This window comes from Oratosquilla oratoria, chromosome 27 (genome assembly GCF_046742065.1).
Source record: "Oratosquilla oratoria isolate Oo_2021 chromosome 27, ASM4674206v1, whole genome shotgun sequence".
Taxonomy (NCBI): Eukaryota; Metazoa; Arthropoda; class Malacostraca; order Stomatopoda; family Squillidae; genus Oratosquilla; species Oratosquilla oratoria.
In genome coordinates this window covers 16,513,347-16,529,108 of record NC_134803.1, presented here as the reverse complement: position 1 = coordinate 16,529,108, position 15,762 = coordinate 16,513,347, and the positions used below count along the sequence as shown (strand labels likewise).

The 15,762-nt window shown below is 35.9% G+C and overlaps 1 protein-coding gene across 11 annotated transcripts in view; it reads left to right on the top strand.

Annotated features, from left to right (window-relative positions):
• Positions 1–15,762, top strand: part of Vps13 (vacuolar protein sorting 13C) — a 1,483,510-nt gene that overhangs the window by 777,209 nt on the left and 690,539 nt on the right. For all 11 annotated transcript variants that reach the window (XM_076210284.1, XM_076210280.1, XM_076210283.1 and 8 more), the window contains one exon: positions 8,889–9,013. In XM_076210284.1, the coding sequence (XP_076066399.1) occupies positions 8,889–9,013 (125 nt within the window). The remainder of the gene's footprint in view (positions 1–8,888; positions 9,014–15,762) is intronic.

The window sequence follows — 15,762 nt, the reverse complement described above, 5'->3', positions numbered from 1 at the left end:
TGCACAGAGAAATGACCAATCTATGAAAAGCTAACAAAGAAATAAACAGAGCTTAATGACCTAAAAAGTGAACTAAGTATGATCAGAAGTGATAACAAAAGAAAATGAAGACAGAAACAAAACTGAGGAACTGAAAAAAGAGGTCAAGGAACAAATACAAGCAGTGACTGAAAAGGTGGGAGAATCAATTAAGGAGATGGATCTCCTAGGGGGAAAAAAAAAAAAAAAAAAAAAATCAGAGGAAACAAGAACAAGAAAATAGCATTTAAAGAAATAGTACAACAGCAGGTAGAGGAAAATGTATACAGCAATGAGAGAAATAAAGCCAAGGGTGTGCCTCATCCTCATCACTATGATATGCTCCTCAACTGGAGTAATCTGTGCCGTGGCAGTGGTACTTTTCCAAGATGCTACTGCCATGCCTTCCAAATGAATCCCATTACAATGACCTAACCAGAAGTAGGTGTAACCCCAACAACTGGTCAAGCCCTTGCCAAGCCTTCAGATCTCAGAGGGTGGGCTCCAACTTGTCCAGCTCTGCTAACACAGGCAATCACTCATCATCTCAAAGGTTCTGGATATTCTAGGATCCCACTTGAAGTGGGTGGTGTGGTTTAAACCATGCAATGGGCCTCTGAGCCTTCACAGCATCAAATCAAAAAATATCTTTCAGAGAAATAGTACAAAAGCAGATGGAGGAAAATACAGAAGAAACAGTTATGAAAGTAATTAAAGAAATGGAAAATTGGGTGAGAGATAGTGTTGACAAAGGTAAGTGCATTGTGTTCCATGGTATCCAGTAAGAACATGATATGTATAAATACCAGAGAGAAAAGGAGAAGGAAATAGCTAAGGAAATTTTGAAAGAAATACAGGACGAAGGACAATTTTTTTTATCAAGAATTTGACGAAACCACAGGATAGGCAAATATTCAAAGGAAAAACAACATTGACCCCTGAAAATAAAACTAAGAACTCAAATGATAGCCAAGGAGGTATTATCAAAAGTGGTTAAATTGGCAAACGGCGAGAAATTCAAACATATATGGATATTAAAGGAAATGAGTGATGAGGAAAAAGAGAAAGACAAGGCTCTCAGAATTGAAGCCAATGATAGAAATGAGAAAAGAACAGAGACGGAAAAAAATTAGTTTTTTTGGAGAGTGCTGGACTTGTGACTGAAAAAATAGCATATCAAAAAATGGAAACTTAAACCAAAAAAGAGAAGATATGAAACTAAAAGTGGCATACACAAATATCGATGGTATGATCTCTGGAATTAATGAACTAAATGACCATCTAGAAATAGAGAAACCTGACATAATGGGAATTGTGGAGACAAAACTGAAAGGACCTACATCAAGTGAAGTGGGACAAAGTTTATACAACCACTGGGTGAAAAATACAACAGACAAGCAGGGAGGAGGTATCATGATATTGACCAAAAATGGTTTAAATGTGATGAAGATTAATGAAGGGAAAGGTAATATGGAGTTAATTATGATTAAAACTGTAAACAAAAAGATGACAAGCAGAAAATTTGTAGCAGTGTATGTACCACCAAAAACACAGGCTTGGTCTAATAGCGATCATTCTAAATTACTGTAAGACACAATGAATGTGCTAAATGAGTTACTGAAAAAGGGTGGTAACATAGTAATCATGGGCGATTTTAATGCAAAGGATATAATCTGGGAAGAAATGATAGTAAAAGGGGGATTTAGAGAAATGAAGGATTTAGAGAAAAGTAAACTGCAAAAAGATGTCTTGGTGTAAGTACAATTGAGTCCCCACTTGGCATAATTAAAAAAAAAAAAAGCGTCTAAACGAGACCCTAAAGACATGCCAAAGGTTTCACAGAAATGTCATCTCTGGGTGCAATAGAGACAATAGCAATATTTATAGAGGGATAGACACGGATAGAGAACCCAGGTTTAAAAATATTATAAGAAATAAAGAAATAAATGAAGTGTTAGATGAAATAATTGAAATGAAAAGTGAATGCAAAAGTATATATAAAGAAGTAGCCATATTAAGAAAGGCCAGTGAAGAAAATAAGAGGGAAATAGATGAATTGAAAATGGAACTGAATAGGATAAAGGGAGAAAACATAAGATTGAAAAATGAAGATATGAATAGGAATGAGGCATTAAAGAAAGAGATAAAGGATCAAATACAGGGAGTGACTGAGAAAGTGGAAGAAAAGATTAAAGAAAATGACTTCCAAGAAATAAAGCAACAGTGAAAGGTGGAACAGAAAAGTAAAAAGTTATCTTTTAAGGAAATAGTGGAACAACAAGTTAAGGAGAATGTGAAGGAAATGGCAATCCAAGTGATTAAAGAGAAAGGAAATTTGGTTAGGGATACAGTGGACAAAAAAAAAAGATGCATTGTGATCTACGGTATTAAAGAAAAGAATGATGATCCTAGGTATCAGAGAGAAAGAGAGGAAAAAGAGATCGCTAAAGAGATTCTGAAGGAGATTCAAGAGGAGGATCAAACTTTGGCTAAAGAAATCGAGGAAACATATAGAATAGGTAGATATTCAAAAGAAAGACAATATAGGCCACTAAAAGTAAGACTTGGGTCACAAATGATAGCAGAAGTACTATCCAGAACAGCAAAACTAGCAAACAGTGAACATCACAAAAATGTATAGATAAAGAAAGAAATGAGTGATGAAGAAAAAGAAAAGGAGCTTAGAAATGAACCGAATGAAAAAAAAACTGAAAAAAAAACTGAGACTGAAAAGATTTTTTTTTTTTTTATGGCAAGTGGACTTGAGGCTGAGAAAATCGTATATCAGGAAAAAGGAAACAAAGCAGACAGAAAAAGATGAGAAAGTAAAAAATTTAAATTAGCCTATACCAACATAGATGGAAGGGTCTCAGGACTGAATGAACTAAATGATTACCTGGCATCAGAAAAACTGGACCTAATGGGAAATTAAACTTAAAGGCAATCTACCACCTAACACTGTGGGACAAGGCCTATACAACTGCTGGATGAAGAATAGAGAGGAAAAACAAGGAGGGGGGGTACTATTCCTGACCAAGAAAGACTTAGATGTGACAAAGATAGCAGAAGGAAAAAACAAAGTAGAACAATTATGATAAAAGTAGGCAGCAACTACATGAAAAGTAGAAAATTTGTAGTAGTGTATGTGCTCCCTAAAACACAGTTGTGGACAGAACACGATCAGTCCAAATTGTTGGAAGATACTAAACATAAACTAACTGATATACTGAAAGAAAGACGAAATACAGTAATTATGGGTGATTTTAACGCAAAAGAAATATGTTGGGAAGAAATGACAGGGGTGGAGAGGACATATGGGGGAGCATGCTACTTGATATGACCATTGAATACACAATGACTCAGTGGATAAAGAAAAATACCAGATAAAGAAACAATGAGGTACCTTTGAGACTGGATTTAATACATCAGAACCTGAAATTGTAGACAATAGATTACAAAACACCAATAGGAAAGAGTGACTATGTACTAATAGAATTCGAACTAAAAGAGCAAATAGACCTAAGAAGAAATCAGAAACATAGAATAGGAAGACCAATGTACAACAAAATGAATTTTGAGAAACTTAAAAAGTTCTTTCATAATGCAGACTGGGAAAAATTCCTAAATGAAGAAACAAGGATGGAAGAGAAATGGAATATACTAAAAGAAATTTATAATGAGGGTGTGATCAAATATGTACCACAACAAAAGCTAGAAAGAATATACATAAAGAACTGGTACAACAAAAAATGTAGTGAAGCTAAAGATAAAAGAGACAAATGGCAAACATACCGTACATCAAACTAAGAAACCATTAGGTAAAAATATGCAGAGAAGAAAAAATAAATTAAGAAAAGAAAATAATAGAAAAATGCAAGGAACAACAGAAACTATATTACAGATATGTGAATGGGAAACTAAAAAACAAACAAGAAATAGAAAAGTTGTGCCAAGGAAGTCATGAATATACAGAAGAACAAGAAATGACAGAAGTTATGAGCAACCACTTCAAAATGGTATTCACAATTGAGAACATGCCTAACTGTGAGGGAATAGAGAGACAGAAATCCCCTCAATGAGGGAAATAACTGTAACAAAGAAGGAAATCAGTGACCAAATAGAAAACCTTGATGTCAGAAAATCACATGGTCCAGAGGATTCCTCTGCTTGCAAAACTAGACTGAAGGAACTTGACACAGTTCATAATATGGGCCTTAGAATATGCTCAGGGGCATTTAGAACATCACCAGTAGAAAGCATTTATGTAGATTCTGGTGAACTGCCACTTGACCTTCGTAGAGAGGAACTAGGACTAAGACTTTTATTTAAGATCAAGACAGACCGTAAAAACCCTGCCTTTGATATTATCAAAAATGTAAATGGTGATGATTTTAAAGGTTCTAGATCTTCAAAACCCCTTCAAGTCAGAATGAATGAACAAGTAGAAGATATATCTATCAAGACCCAGAACGTTTTTCAAGTGGGCCATCCACATATTCCCCCTTGGATTACCCCTGAAATATCAAAATGCTCTATAGAGGTAACCAAAAGGAACACTCCCATTGAGCAGGTGAAGTCTATATTTTTAGAACATGATAAAATACATGAAGAACACATAAAGATTTATACTGATGGATCCAAATCGAATAATGGAGTTGGATATGCTGTCATCCATGATGACACATCATACTTATCTAAACTTCCTGATTCAGCCTCCATATTCACTGCAGAAATAACAGCAATTAATCATGCTTTAAAAGTAATACATGAAACCAAAGGAGATGCATTTGTAATTTATTGTGACTCAAAGAGTGTCTTGGACAGTATTAGCTGTTTTAATAGCTTTCACCCTTTAATACAAAAAGCTCAGGAGTGGCTATTTCATATTTCCTGCCAACACAAAGAGGTTCATTTCTGCTGGGTTCCATCACATGTGGGAATCCATTGTAATGAACTAGCTGACAAAGAAGCAAAGGAAGCTGCACAATGTAACAACATGCCAAATACCAAGATACCACATTCTGACATGAAAAGAATAATAAAATCCCATATTTTAAACAAATGGCAAGAGCAATGGTCTTCCCCAGTTTTGGCTAATAATAAGAAGTATAAAAATATTAGAAATTCCATAAATCCATGGGTCTCTGATTTTAACTTGAACTGCAAAAAGCAGGTTATTTTAACCAGATTAAGGATTGGACACACCCGCCTAACCCATAAATTCATCCTGGATAGCGGTGGTGCACCTGAGTGTGCTCATTGTGGCACTTTGATGTCAGTTGAGCACATTCTGGTTCACTGCCCAAAGTTTTTAAATATAAAGACGAAGTACAATCATCACTCAAAATCTCTCAGAGAGATTTTGGGTGAAGAAGCTGATATTGATCAACTTTTTTGATTTTTAAAAGAAAAAAAATCTTTTCAGTGAAATTTAGATCTCTATTTAAACAATTTTATTTACTTCTACATTTTATCTATTTATTTTTTTAACCAAATTTAACGATTTTATATTTTATAAAATTTCAATCTTTTACCCACTCACCAATCAATCATGACGGCGCTGAATGACCTCCTCAGTCCCAGTGCCTGGCCTCTGGCCTAAATATCATACCATACCATACCATACATGGTCCAGAGGGAATTGCAAATTGGATACTGAAAGAATGCGTAGAAGAATTAACAGATAAAATACACACTATAATCAAATGCTCACTCAAAGAAGGAAAGGCACCACAAAACTGGAAAAATGCAAACATTGTACCAATATTTAAAGGAGGAAACAAGGAAAATCCAACTAACTATAGACCTGTCTCCCTAACAAGCACAGTAGCTAAATTATGTGAAAAAGTGATCAAAAGTAGATGGGTTAAACACTTGGAAGAAAAATCTATACTAAACCCAAACCAATTTGGATTTAGACAAGGAAGATCATGCACAAGAAACCTAATCTGCTTCTACTTGATACTAATTGATATAATAGAAGAGATGGATAGATTTACAGACTGTACCTATCTAGACCTACAAAAAGCATTTGATAAAGTACCACATAAGAAATTAATAAGAAAATTAGAATCAAGAGGTGGCATCGGAGCTAGATTATTAGAATGGATGGAAGACTTCCTGACTGGGAGAAAAATGAGGGTAGTAATTAGAGACAAATACTTTAAAGGATTGGTGTTGGTTCCAATCATGTTTGCCATATACATAAATGACATGGATGAAGGAGTTGAATGTTATATGAATTTCTTTGCAGATGATGCAAAAATATTGAAGAAAGTAAGAACAGAAGAGGACTGTGATTCATTGCAATCAGACCTGGACAAAATCTGGAAATGGACTCAAAAGTGGGAAGTGAATTTCAATATCAAGAAGTGTAGCATAATGGAGTTTGGAAAAAGTAAAAACAGAATAAAAAAAAAATATGAAATTGGTGAAGAAGAAATAAAAAAAGTGCACTCGGAAAGGGACCTTGGAGTAATAATCAGCAAAGACATGACACCGGATAAACATATAAACAAAATAGTCGGAGAAACCTTCAACCTATTAAGGTCAATGAAAGTGGCATTTGATTACTTGGATGGAGACAATATGGACACCCAGTACTAAAAAGAATATAAGGAAACTAGAAAGAATACAGAGAGCAACAACAAAGTTGGCACCAGCTCTTTCCAAATTGGAACTACCAACACTGGAGCAGAGAAGAGGAGGTGATCTACTTACTATATTTAGAATCATGAAAGGAATGGAAATCCTTGATAGGAATGATTGACTAAAAAATGACAATGGAAAAACAAGAGGACATGAAAAACTCAAAAAGGATAGCTATAGAAGAGATAGGAAAAAGAATAGCTTCCCACACAGAGTGCTGGATATCTGGAATAACTTAGATAAAGAGACAGTGTTTGCAAATACTAATAAAGATTTAAAGAAAAAACTTGATGCTGAAAGATACAAAGATGGGTCACCACGGGCATAGCTCCCTTCCCGTGTAATACAACTAGGTAAATACCTAGTTAAATTATGTTTTTCTTTTATACCATCTACCACTATACATTTTTTTTTTGTCAACTGTGTCCCCGACACAATTTTCTTTCTCTTTGATTACAGTAATAACTGTTTCTTTTGCATTTACTTGTAGTTCTTGGACAATGTCTTTAAAGGCTGTTTTTTTTATTCTGATCCAATTTCAATTGGTTTTTAATTTTTTGAAGATGTGTCTATCTTATACTATCTCCAACCTTCTTGGTCACTGCTTTAATATGTTCTTTTACCCCTCTTTTCAAAGCCTCACTTTTGCTAGTATTTTCATTTTTCATCTTTTCATCTTCTTTTTTAGTATGTTTAGTTCTTTTTTTAGGTCATTAAGCTTTCTGTTGGTTTGTGCATTTTGTTTTTTCAACTCACTCATTTCTCTATACATTGCAAGGCATTCATTCCTTAGATCTATAATATCCTTCTTTAACTCCGTGATCTCATGATTCCATGAGATAATTTTATACCTTATCTCCCTTTCTAAACCTATACTTTTACCCAGTCTTCTACCATCTTTTACAAAGCCAGAAAAACCAAAATAATTTTCCTCTATATACCTTTGATTCCATTGTGGCATCTCAATATTACAACTTTTCTTAGGAATGACACCTAATAGCAATTCACTCCCTCTCACATATAGTCTTCTTTTAGTTGTTTCACCATATTTCTGTCTGCCTTGACCATCCTCCATTTTTACTTTTTTGTCACTAATTTCACTCGATTAACTCATTTCAGGTACCCTTAAGCTATCCCCTTCCCAAACAAATGCCAAACTAGGCATTCATTTCCTCAACTTAGTGAAAAAGCATTATTCTTCAGACCTCGTACTAGATGTCTGTTCCAGTCAGTGGTTCATCTGTGTTGGATGGTGTGATGTGTGGAAGGGAGTTGGTGGTGGATAGGGGCGAGGGAGTACATTTGAATGATGTTTTTGATGCAGCCCGAAGTGATTTCTCCCCATCTTCTCTGTCTCTGCATAATGGGATGGAGAGGCTGGGATCACCAATTAAATGAAGTGGCCAAGATGAGAGAGGGAGGGAGGTGAATGGGAGTGGAGTATGTGGAGATGGAGTGGGTAGGAGTGGATTTTATGCCTTTGTTTTTTGGCTACCTCCCTTGTAAGGGGGAAAAATACTTTGGTATATGTATGTAATATATTTTTTTAACACCGATGTATACCGAAACAACATAACTCAAAAGGACACAAGCCAAGGTGTAATTCTATCTAATACTGATAGTTGAGTAAATATGAATTTGGGCTTAATGGCATGGAAATAAGTTTAGTTCTTTTTTTTTAGACTACTAATGGAATATTGCTTGGTAAAGCAGGGTTAGCATGTGAATTTCTGCCATATTCATTATTTCTAGATTTATTTGCTTTTTTAATGAATTGTCTTTTTTTATGCTTTTATATCTGCTCTTGCTTAGCCTAAATGATGCCAGAAATGTTCTTTCTTAGAAGAATTGATAACTTTTTATTTCTGTAAATGGTGATTACATATCTGAATGGGAATGTAATTCCTTTATAGGAAATATGCCTAATTATTTTTCTAAAAAAAAAAGAAATTATGCATTTGGCTAATTTTTCATAGTTATACTCTGTTTTGCAATTTTGCATGAATTTACTGGAAGAAACATTGATAAACAGTTCACATTAGATACAAATCAAATACATTAACATTATAGTCTCTTTTCATAACCCAGAGAAGAAATAATGCAAACTTTAGGTTTTGTATTATATTCTGATATCTTTGAATTCACAGTGAGCTGCCAAAAATTTATGCAAACCTATGTATGAATGAAGACTAATTGTGATGTTTTTATCTCATTGACTGCAGAAGCCTCACGCAGTAGTTCAGTGGTGGAGCAACAGCTTGCAGAGTCAGGACACGTCTTTCAGAAACTTTGTTTCAACTTCACAATTGAGTCTGTTGGACTTTCACTCTACGAAGGTGATATCAAGGTCTGTTATTGCCAAGTTTACCAATTTTGTTTTATATATTTTCACTTTGAATTAGGGCAAATTTTTATTAAAATTCAAACACCCTCGATAACATTCTTCTTCTTATTATTATTATCATTATTATTATTATTATAAAGGATTACAAAGGCAAAGCATGCCGACAGGAGACCTTTTGATCCATATCTAGGTCGGATGCAAAAAAAAAAAAAAAAATCATATTAAGGGGGTACGCGACACCTGGGGGGGTGAATTTGGTCAAGATATGGCATTTTTCAAAACTGTGTTCAAAATGTTCGTATACCACTTAGAAACAAATCCCGACAAATAATTTTTCAGCCGCGTGCAATTTAAAGGTCCTGGGTGAGGATTAAAGGGACAGATTTAAAGGCGCAACCCACACTAGAAGGAGGCGTGCCACTTAGGACCTTCAGGCGCAGCGAATAACGTTGAAATTTGATTGAATTTACACTCGCCCAGTGTATCAACGGCCAATACGATTGTGGAGGGGAAGGGAGGAAGGTGGAGGGAGAATATTTCGCCAACTTTGTGCGAAACTAAGCGTTAGTTACCGGCTAGCTCTGAAAAGGGAACTACGCATGTCTCATGAGCTCTCGTTGCAATCTATTACTTTAGCTAGTACATATTACTCTTTAGTACAGTCATCATGGGTAGCAAAAAGAACAAAAGAACATCACAATGACAAAAACATCAGTTAAAGATGGCAAGCAGTCAAAGACGACTAAAGATCTCACCACCTCTCACTCCACCACCGCCCTCACCTGCACCTCTGTGACGGTGACAGAGGTAAAGGACAACATTAGACTAAACAATTCAAAGAGGAAGATTAAATCCAAAGAAGAAAGCAAGAGGAAAAAGATCAAGGCTATACAGGAAGAAGAAAGAAGAAGGGACATCATATGATGCTGGAGGGGGTGCCCTACCAACATAGATTGGCGAGGGGAATCTGATGAGGAAAGAGAAGGCGCCCACTACTGGAAAATAAACCTCTTTCCAATGATTTAGATAACCTGAAGACCCCCAGCAGAGAGGTTTCATATGAAGAAACCGCCAAAGGTGCAAAAAAGCAAATTATATGATGTTGTCGTCTGTGCGTCGTCACTACTGTGACATAATTATACTTTACTTTTTCAGTATTTAAAGTACTTATAATTAAAATATGTTGATAATTTTTACTGTACTTACTTATTATATAATAAGAATTAAGCCATGAAAAAATCAGTCAAATTGGTGAAACTATAAGCAAGTTACAGATATATTCATATTTCAAGTTGCCATATCTCCGTTCGATATTTTTCTACTTTTTTTTAATCATAAAAAATCTAATATACATTAGATTTAGATGAAACTTACAGGAAATATTACTTTTAGTAACTGCTAGGGCCGATCGTTCGAATATTTTGAATAGGATGAAAGAGTTCGGAGTAATAATGGAAACGAGCAAAACAATTGTATTTTTCACGATTTTTGCCAGACATTAAAATTGAAATGCCTGTATACAAAAGTATAAAGTAAATTGTTCAATTACTCAATGACCGGCCCTAGGTGTGCCTACTGACTAATCATAGCCAAAATATAAAACAAATTGGTCCACGTATTATGGTGCTGTGCACTTTTAAATGTCGCTACTGGTATACGTACATGTGTACATGTGTACATGTGTACATACATCATTCTGCTTCACCTAAAATGTAGGCAATATGGATACCTATTTACCTGAGAAGTTTCAGCTCTTTACTCTAAATATTTTAGAAAATGACCTCCAGGTGTCGCGTACCCCCTTAATAATAAATTAAAACTATAACAATGTAAATAACAATTAAAATACATAAATAAATGCATTGGTATAGTTGAATAACAAACAAACAGGTAAATAGTAAATGATAATAAATTGACATATAACTAATAATAAATGAAAATCAGACAGACAAATTATAACAAAACAAAAACAAATAATATAACATAAATTATAATAATTACAGCATCTTACTTAGGTATTTATCTAAATGATTCTTAAAGCTTCGAACTGAACTACATTGCACTACCTGTGCAGGAAGTTTATTCCATTCATTAACTACACGGTTGGCAAAGTTGTTTCTACCTACTTCCAAATTGAATCTATTTCTGGACAGTTTGAGACCATTGTTTCTTGTCTGATTCTCATTCAATGTGAAAATTTGGTCACTTTTGATGTTGTCAATTCCCTTTAAAATTTTAAAGACCTGTATCAAGTCACCTCTGAGTCTACGCTTTTTTAGGGAAAACAGATTCATGTGCTTAAGTCGATTTTTGTATGATTTATTTTTGATATTTGGAATCAGTTTTGTGGCTCGCCGTTGTACTTTTTCCAGTCTGTCAATGTCTTTAATGAGATTCGGTGACCATACAGAAACAGCATATTCCAAATGTGGACGAACTAACGATTTATATAGCTTGTTAATGAGTGATGGACTTTTGAAATCAAAAGATCGCGCAATCAATCCCAGAATCTTATTTGCTTTCTCAGAGGCTGAAATACACTGCTTGGATGATTTGAGGTCGTTACTGATAATTACGCCGAGATCTTTTTCACTATCCACTTTTGTTAACGAATTTCCAAATAACTTGTAATCGTACTTGCTGTTATTTTTACTTATGTGCATTACCTTGCATTTACTTGTGTTAAATTTCATTAGCCACTTTTCAGACCATTGCTGTAATTTATCTAAATCTTCTTGAATATCTAATTGGTTTGAGTGATCATTTGCCACTCCGCACAGTTTTGTATCATCAGCAAATTTGGAAACAGTAGATTTTAGTCCATGGTCTATATCATTTATATATACTATGAATAGAAGTGGCCCAAGAACGGAACCCTGAGGAACTCCACTTGCAACACTTTTCCATCCAGAAGTTTTTCCATTTAAAACAACTCTCTGTTTTCGACCTTTCAACCAATTACTAGTCCAACCTAATAGGCTACCACTTATTCCATGCAAAGCTAATTTAGTAAGTAGTCTTTCGTGTGGGACGGTATCAAAAGCTTTTGCAAAGTCTAGATATATTAAATCTATATTGTTTCTTTTGTCATAATTTGAGACAACTGTGTTGTAGAATTCGAGTTAGTCACGCAAGAACGTTTCCGTCTGAAACCATGTTGGCTATCATTTATCAAACGGTTACTTTCTAAATGATATTCGATAGCATCTCTGATGACAGTTTCCATTATTTTTCCTACGATCGAAGTCAAACTAATAGGCCTATAGTTATTTGGTTTCTTTTTGTCACCTTTTTTGAATATGGGAGTAACGTTAGCTAGCTTCCATTCTCTTGGGACATCTCCGGATATGATGGATTTCTTGAAAATAATTTCTAATGGAACAACAATCTCATTTTTCATTTCCTTTAAGATTCTTGGATGCCAACTGTCAGGCCCTGGTGTTTTATTAACTTTGAGTTTGTCTATACACCTTTTAATTGTTTCTTTTGTTATATTTACCGTAGTGAGTAAGTTTACCCCAGACTTTTCACAGGTTTCAGTTTGGAATTCACTTTGAGGTGTTTCGTTTACGAATACCGAGCTAAAATAATTGTTTAAGATATTACACATTCCTTCATTTGAATATTCAAGTTGACCGTCAGCAGATAATAGTGGACCAATGTGATTCCTAACAACCTTTTTATCTCTAATGTAACTATAGAATTCTTTGGGATTCTCTTTGGATTTCTCAGTGATGTTCATTTCGTATTGTCGTTTTCTTTTTCTTATTGTCTTTTTTAAATCTCTCTGTATTGATACATAACTTTCATAGTCATTAGATGCACCCGAGCACTTATATTTCTTATAAGCCTGTCTCTTTTTAGCAATACTTTTTTCAGTTTCTTTGTCGAGCCACTTTGGGCGAGCCTGATTTGGGGGACGTCTGTCCTTAACCCCTTCCATACGGTGCCGCACACGTAGGCGTCATGGACTAAGATCTCGGTGGCAGCAGCCAATGCCAGCCGTACGACGTGTCGTAATAATACTCGCATCATAAAATATAGTCACCGCTTATATCGATCGTTCTCTCTTCACCCGTGAATTTTGATAACCATAGAAAATGCGATTACAAAAGAATTAGAAAGAATGTCATTATGGAGGGGCGACTACAATAAATATAATCAAGACGCCGATATGGCAGCCTCGCGAATACACTCGCTCCCCATGACGCCTACGTGTGCGGCACCGTATGGAAGGGGTTAAAAGGAATGTAAGTTTGAATCATCTTAGTGAGCGTATTTTGAAATATTTCCCACATCTGATCTACAGGCCTTTCGTTTAATTTTTCCTCCCAATCTGTAAGCTGAAGCTCCTGACGTAGTTCTATGAACTGAGCTTTACTGAAATCGGGTATTTTAGAAGCACAAGTATCTATTCTAAAATTGTTTAGGAGTTTGAATCTGACTAAGTTGTGATCGCTATTTGCAACAGATTCACCGACTTCTACATCAGTTGCCATGCTTTCGCGGCTAGTGATCAATAAATCGAGTAAGTTTCCATATCTTGTGGGCTCTTTTACATGCTGAATTAAGTAATTGTCACCAAGAAAATCAATCAAGCGACTACCTATATGGCCATGTTCAAGGGTCATCCAATCAATGTCAGTAAAATTGAAATCACCCATTATCAATAAATCCCGGTTGCAGAAACTAGACAGTTCTTGAAATAACAGTTTGTCGTCTGCTAATGATAATGTCTTTGGCCTATATATTACACCTATATTCATTTTTTGTCCATTTGTTTGGGTTAACTCAACCCACAAACTGTCATATGCATCCTGTTTCACTTTCTCTAAAACACAAGCATGAACATTGTTTTTAACGTACAATAGAACACCCCCACCTTTCTTGTGATTTCTATCCTGATGAAAGTGTTTAAATCCCGCAATATTAAATTCAGCTTCGAACTCTGTACCATTTAACCATGTCTCAGTTATTCCTATCATATCGAGATTTTCGCTTTTGACATACGCCTGTATTTCTTGAAATTTGTTCCTAATACTACGAGCATTAAAGTACATAGTTTTAAGAAACTCCTGATTATTTCTTTTTGACACATTTTGAGTTTCAATATCATGTCTTATATTATCATTGTTTTTTATTTATGCCTTGCTCTATATTATTATTATTTGGTCCTTCATTGACATTCAATGCCTCATTAACATTTCTCCTATCAAAATTAACATTTCCCCCATCACGGACATCTGGTCGATTACGGTCATCCGATCTATTTTGTACATTTTGTCCCCCTACGTCACCGTGATTCACACCGGCCTCCCGTCGTTCAGTGACATTATGTCCGGCATCCCTTTCTAAAATTATATTTTGTCCTCCAGTGACATTATATCCTACCGTGATATTTTTTCCTCCACTATAATTACATCCCATCGTGATCTTTTGTCTTCCACTGTCATTACATCCTATCTTGATATTTTGGCCTTCATTGACATTCTGTCCGGTATCTCATCCTAAAATTATATTTTGTTCTTCACTGACATTATATCCTACCGTGATATTTTCTCCTCCATTATCATTACATCCTATCGTGATATTTTGTTCTTTATCATTACTTCCCATCGTGATCTTTTGTCCTCCACTGTCATTATATCCCATTGCGACATTTTGTCCTATGACATTATATCCTAATGTGACATTTCGTCCTCTAGCGACATTATATCCTAAAATTATATTTTGTCCTATACTGGTACATTGTTCTACATTAATGCTATACTCTACACTGTTTTCCCAAGTACATTCTATTTCCCCTTCCCTTTGGCCTTCTACCCTAAAAAAGGAGCTGGTTCATTACAAACTCCCACAATGAGGTTTGTAAGAACATCTTTGCCTCTGCGGGTAAGGTGGATCCCATCAGAAGCGTAAAGGTCATGGCGCCTAGAAAAGAGATACCAAGGATCAAGAAAGTGGTATCCCAATTGTGTGCACAACTGCGATATCCTATCATTGATCCCTATGGCTCTACTGTTCCAACACGAACCTGCGTAGATCCTCGGGAGGATCCCACAGACTACGTGACGGCTCCCACGTTCCTTCATCTCCTGAAGGAGGACCTTGTAATTCCGAACAAGCTCCTCTGATCTCACCCTACCTACATCGTTACTACCCGTATGTACAATCGTAACCGTGTTCTTCCGTCCTTGCTCCCTGATGGACCGGGTACAATCAACGATCCCACGGCCCGGTTGACATACAAGCTTGCAACGTCGCTTAGTCTTTCGCTGCAGGATGTCGTCATAGCCTCGAACCATGGAGTCCCCCACCACCAAGAACTCCTGGTTTTCAGCCACTTCATCCTCCAGTAGAGCAAAACGATTGACTAGAGCCAGCGGTTGCTCCACAGGGCACACGTCTACCGAACGCGGGCTCGACAAACGGGACCCCACGGAGCGCCACTCGCTCATGGCAGTGACAGTAGGTGAAGAAGTGGAACGCTCTTTGGGTTGTGGGGAGGGTTCACTCTTCTCACGGAGCGCACTCCTGAGAAGCCGAATTTCCTCCTCACACATCCTGAGACGGACCTCTAGGTTCACGCAACCTTCACAAGCCATTTCGCTCCCCCTTTAGCAATAAAAACGGCAAAGAGAAAATACAAATCAACAACAACAAAAAAATCAAAGCGGTCTCTAATAAACTAAATACGCGAAGCTTACTCTGCTTACCTTATACTATTTCTCCTACCTTTGGAATACGGTAAC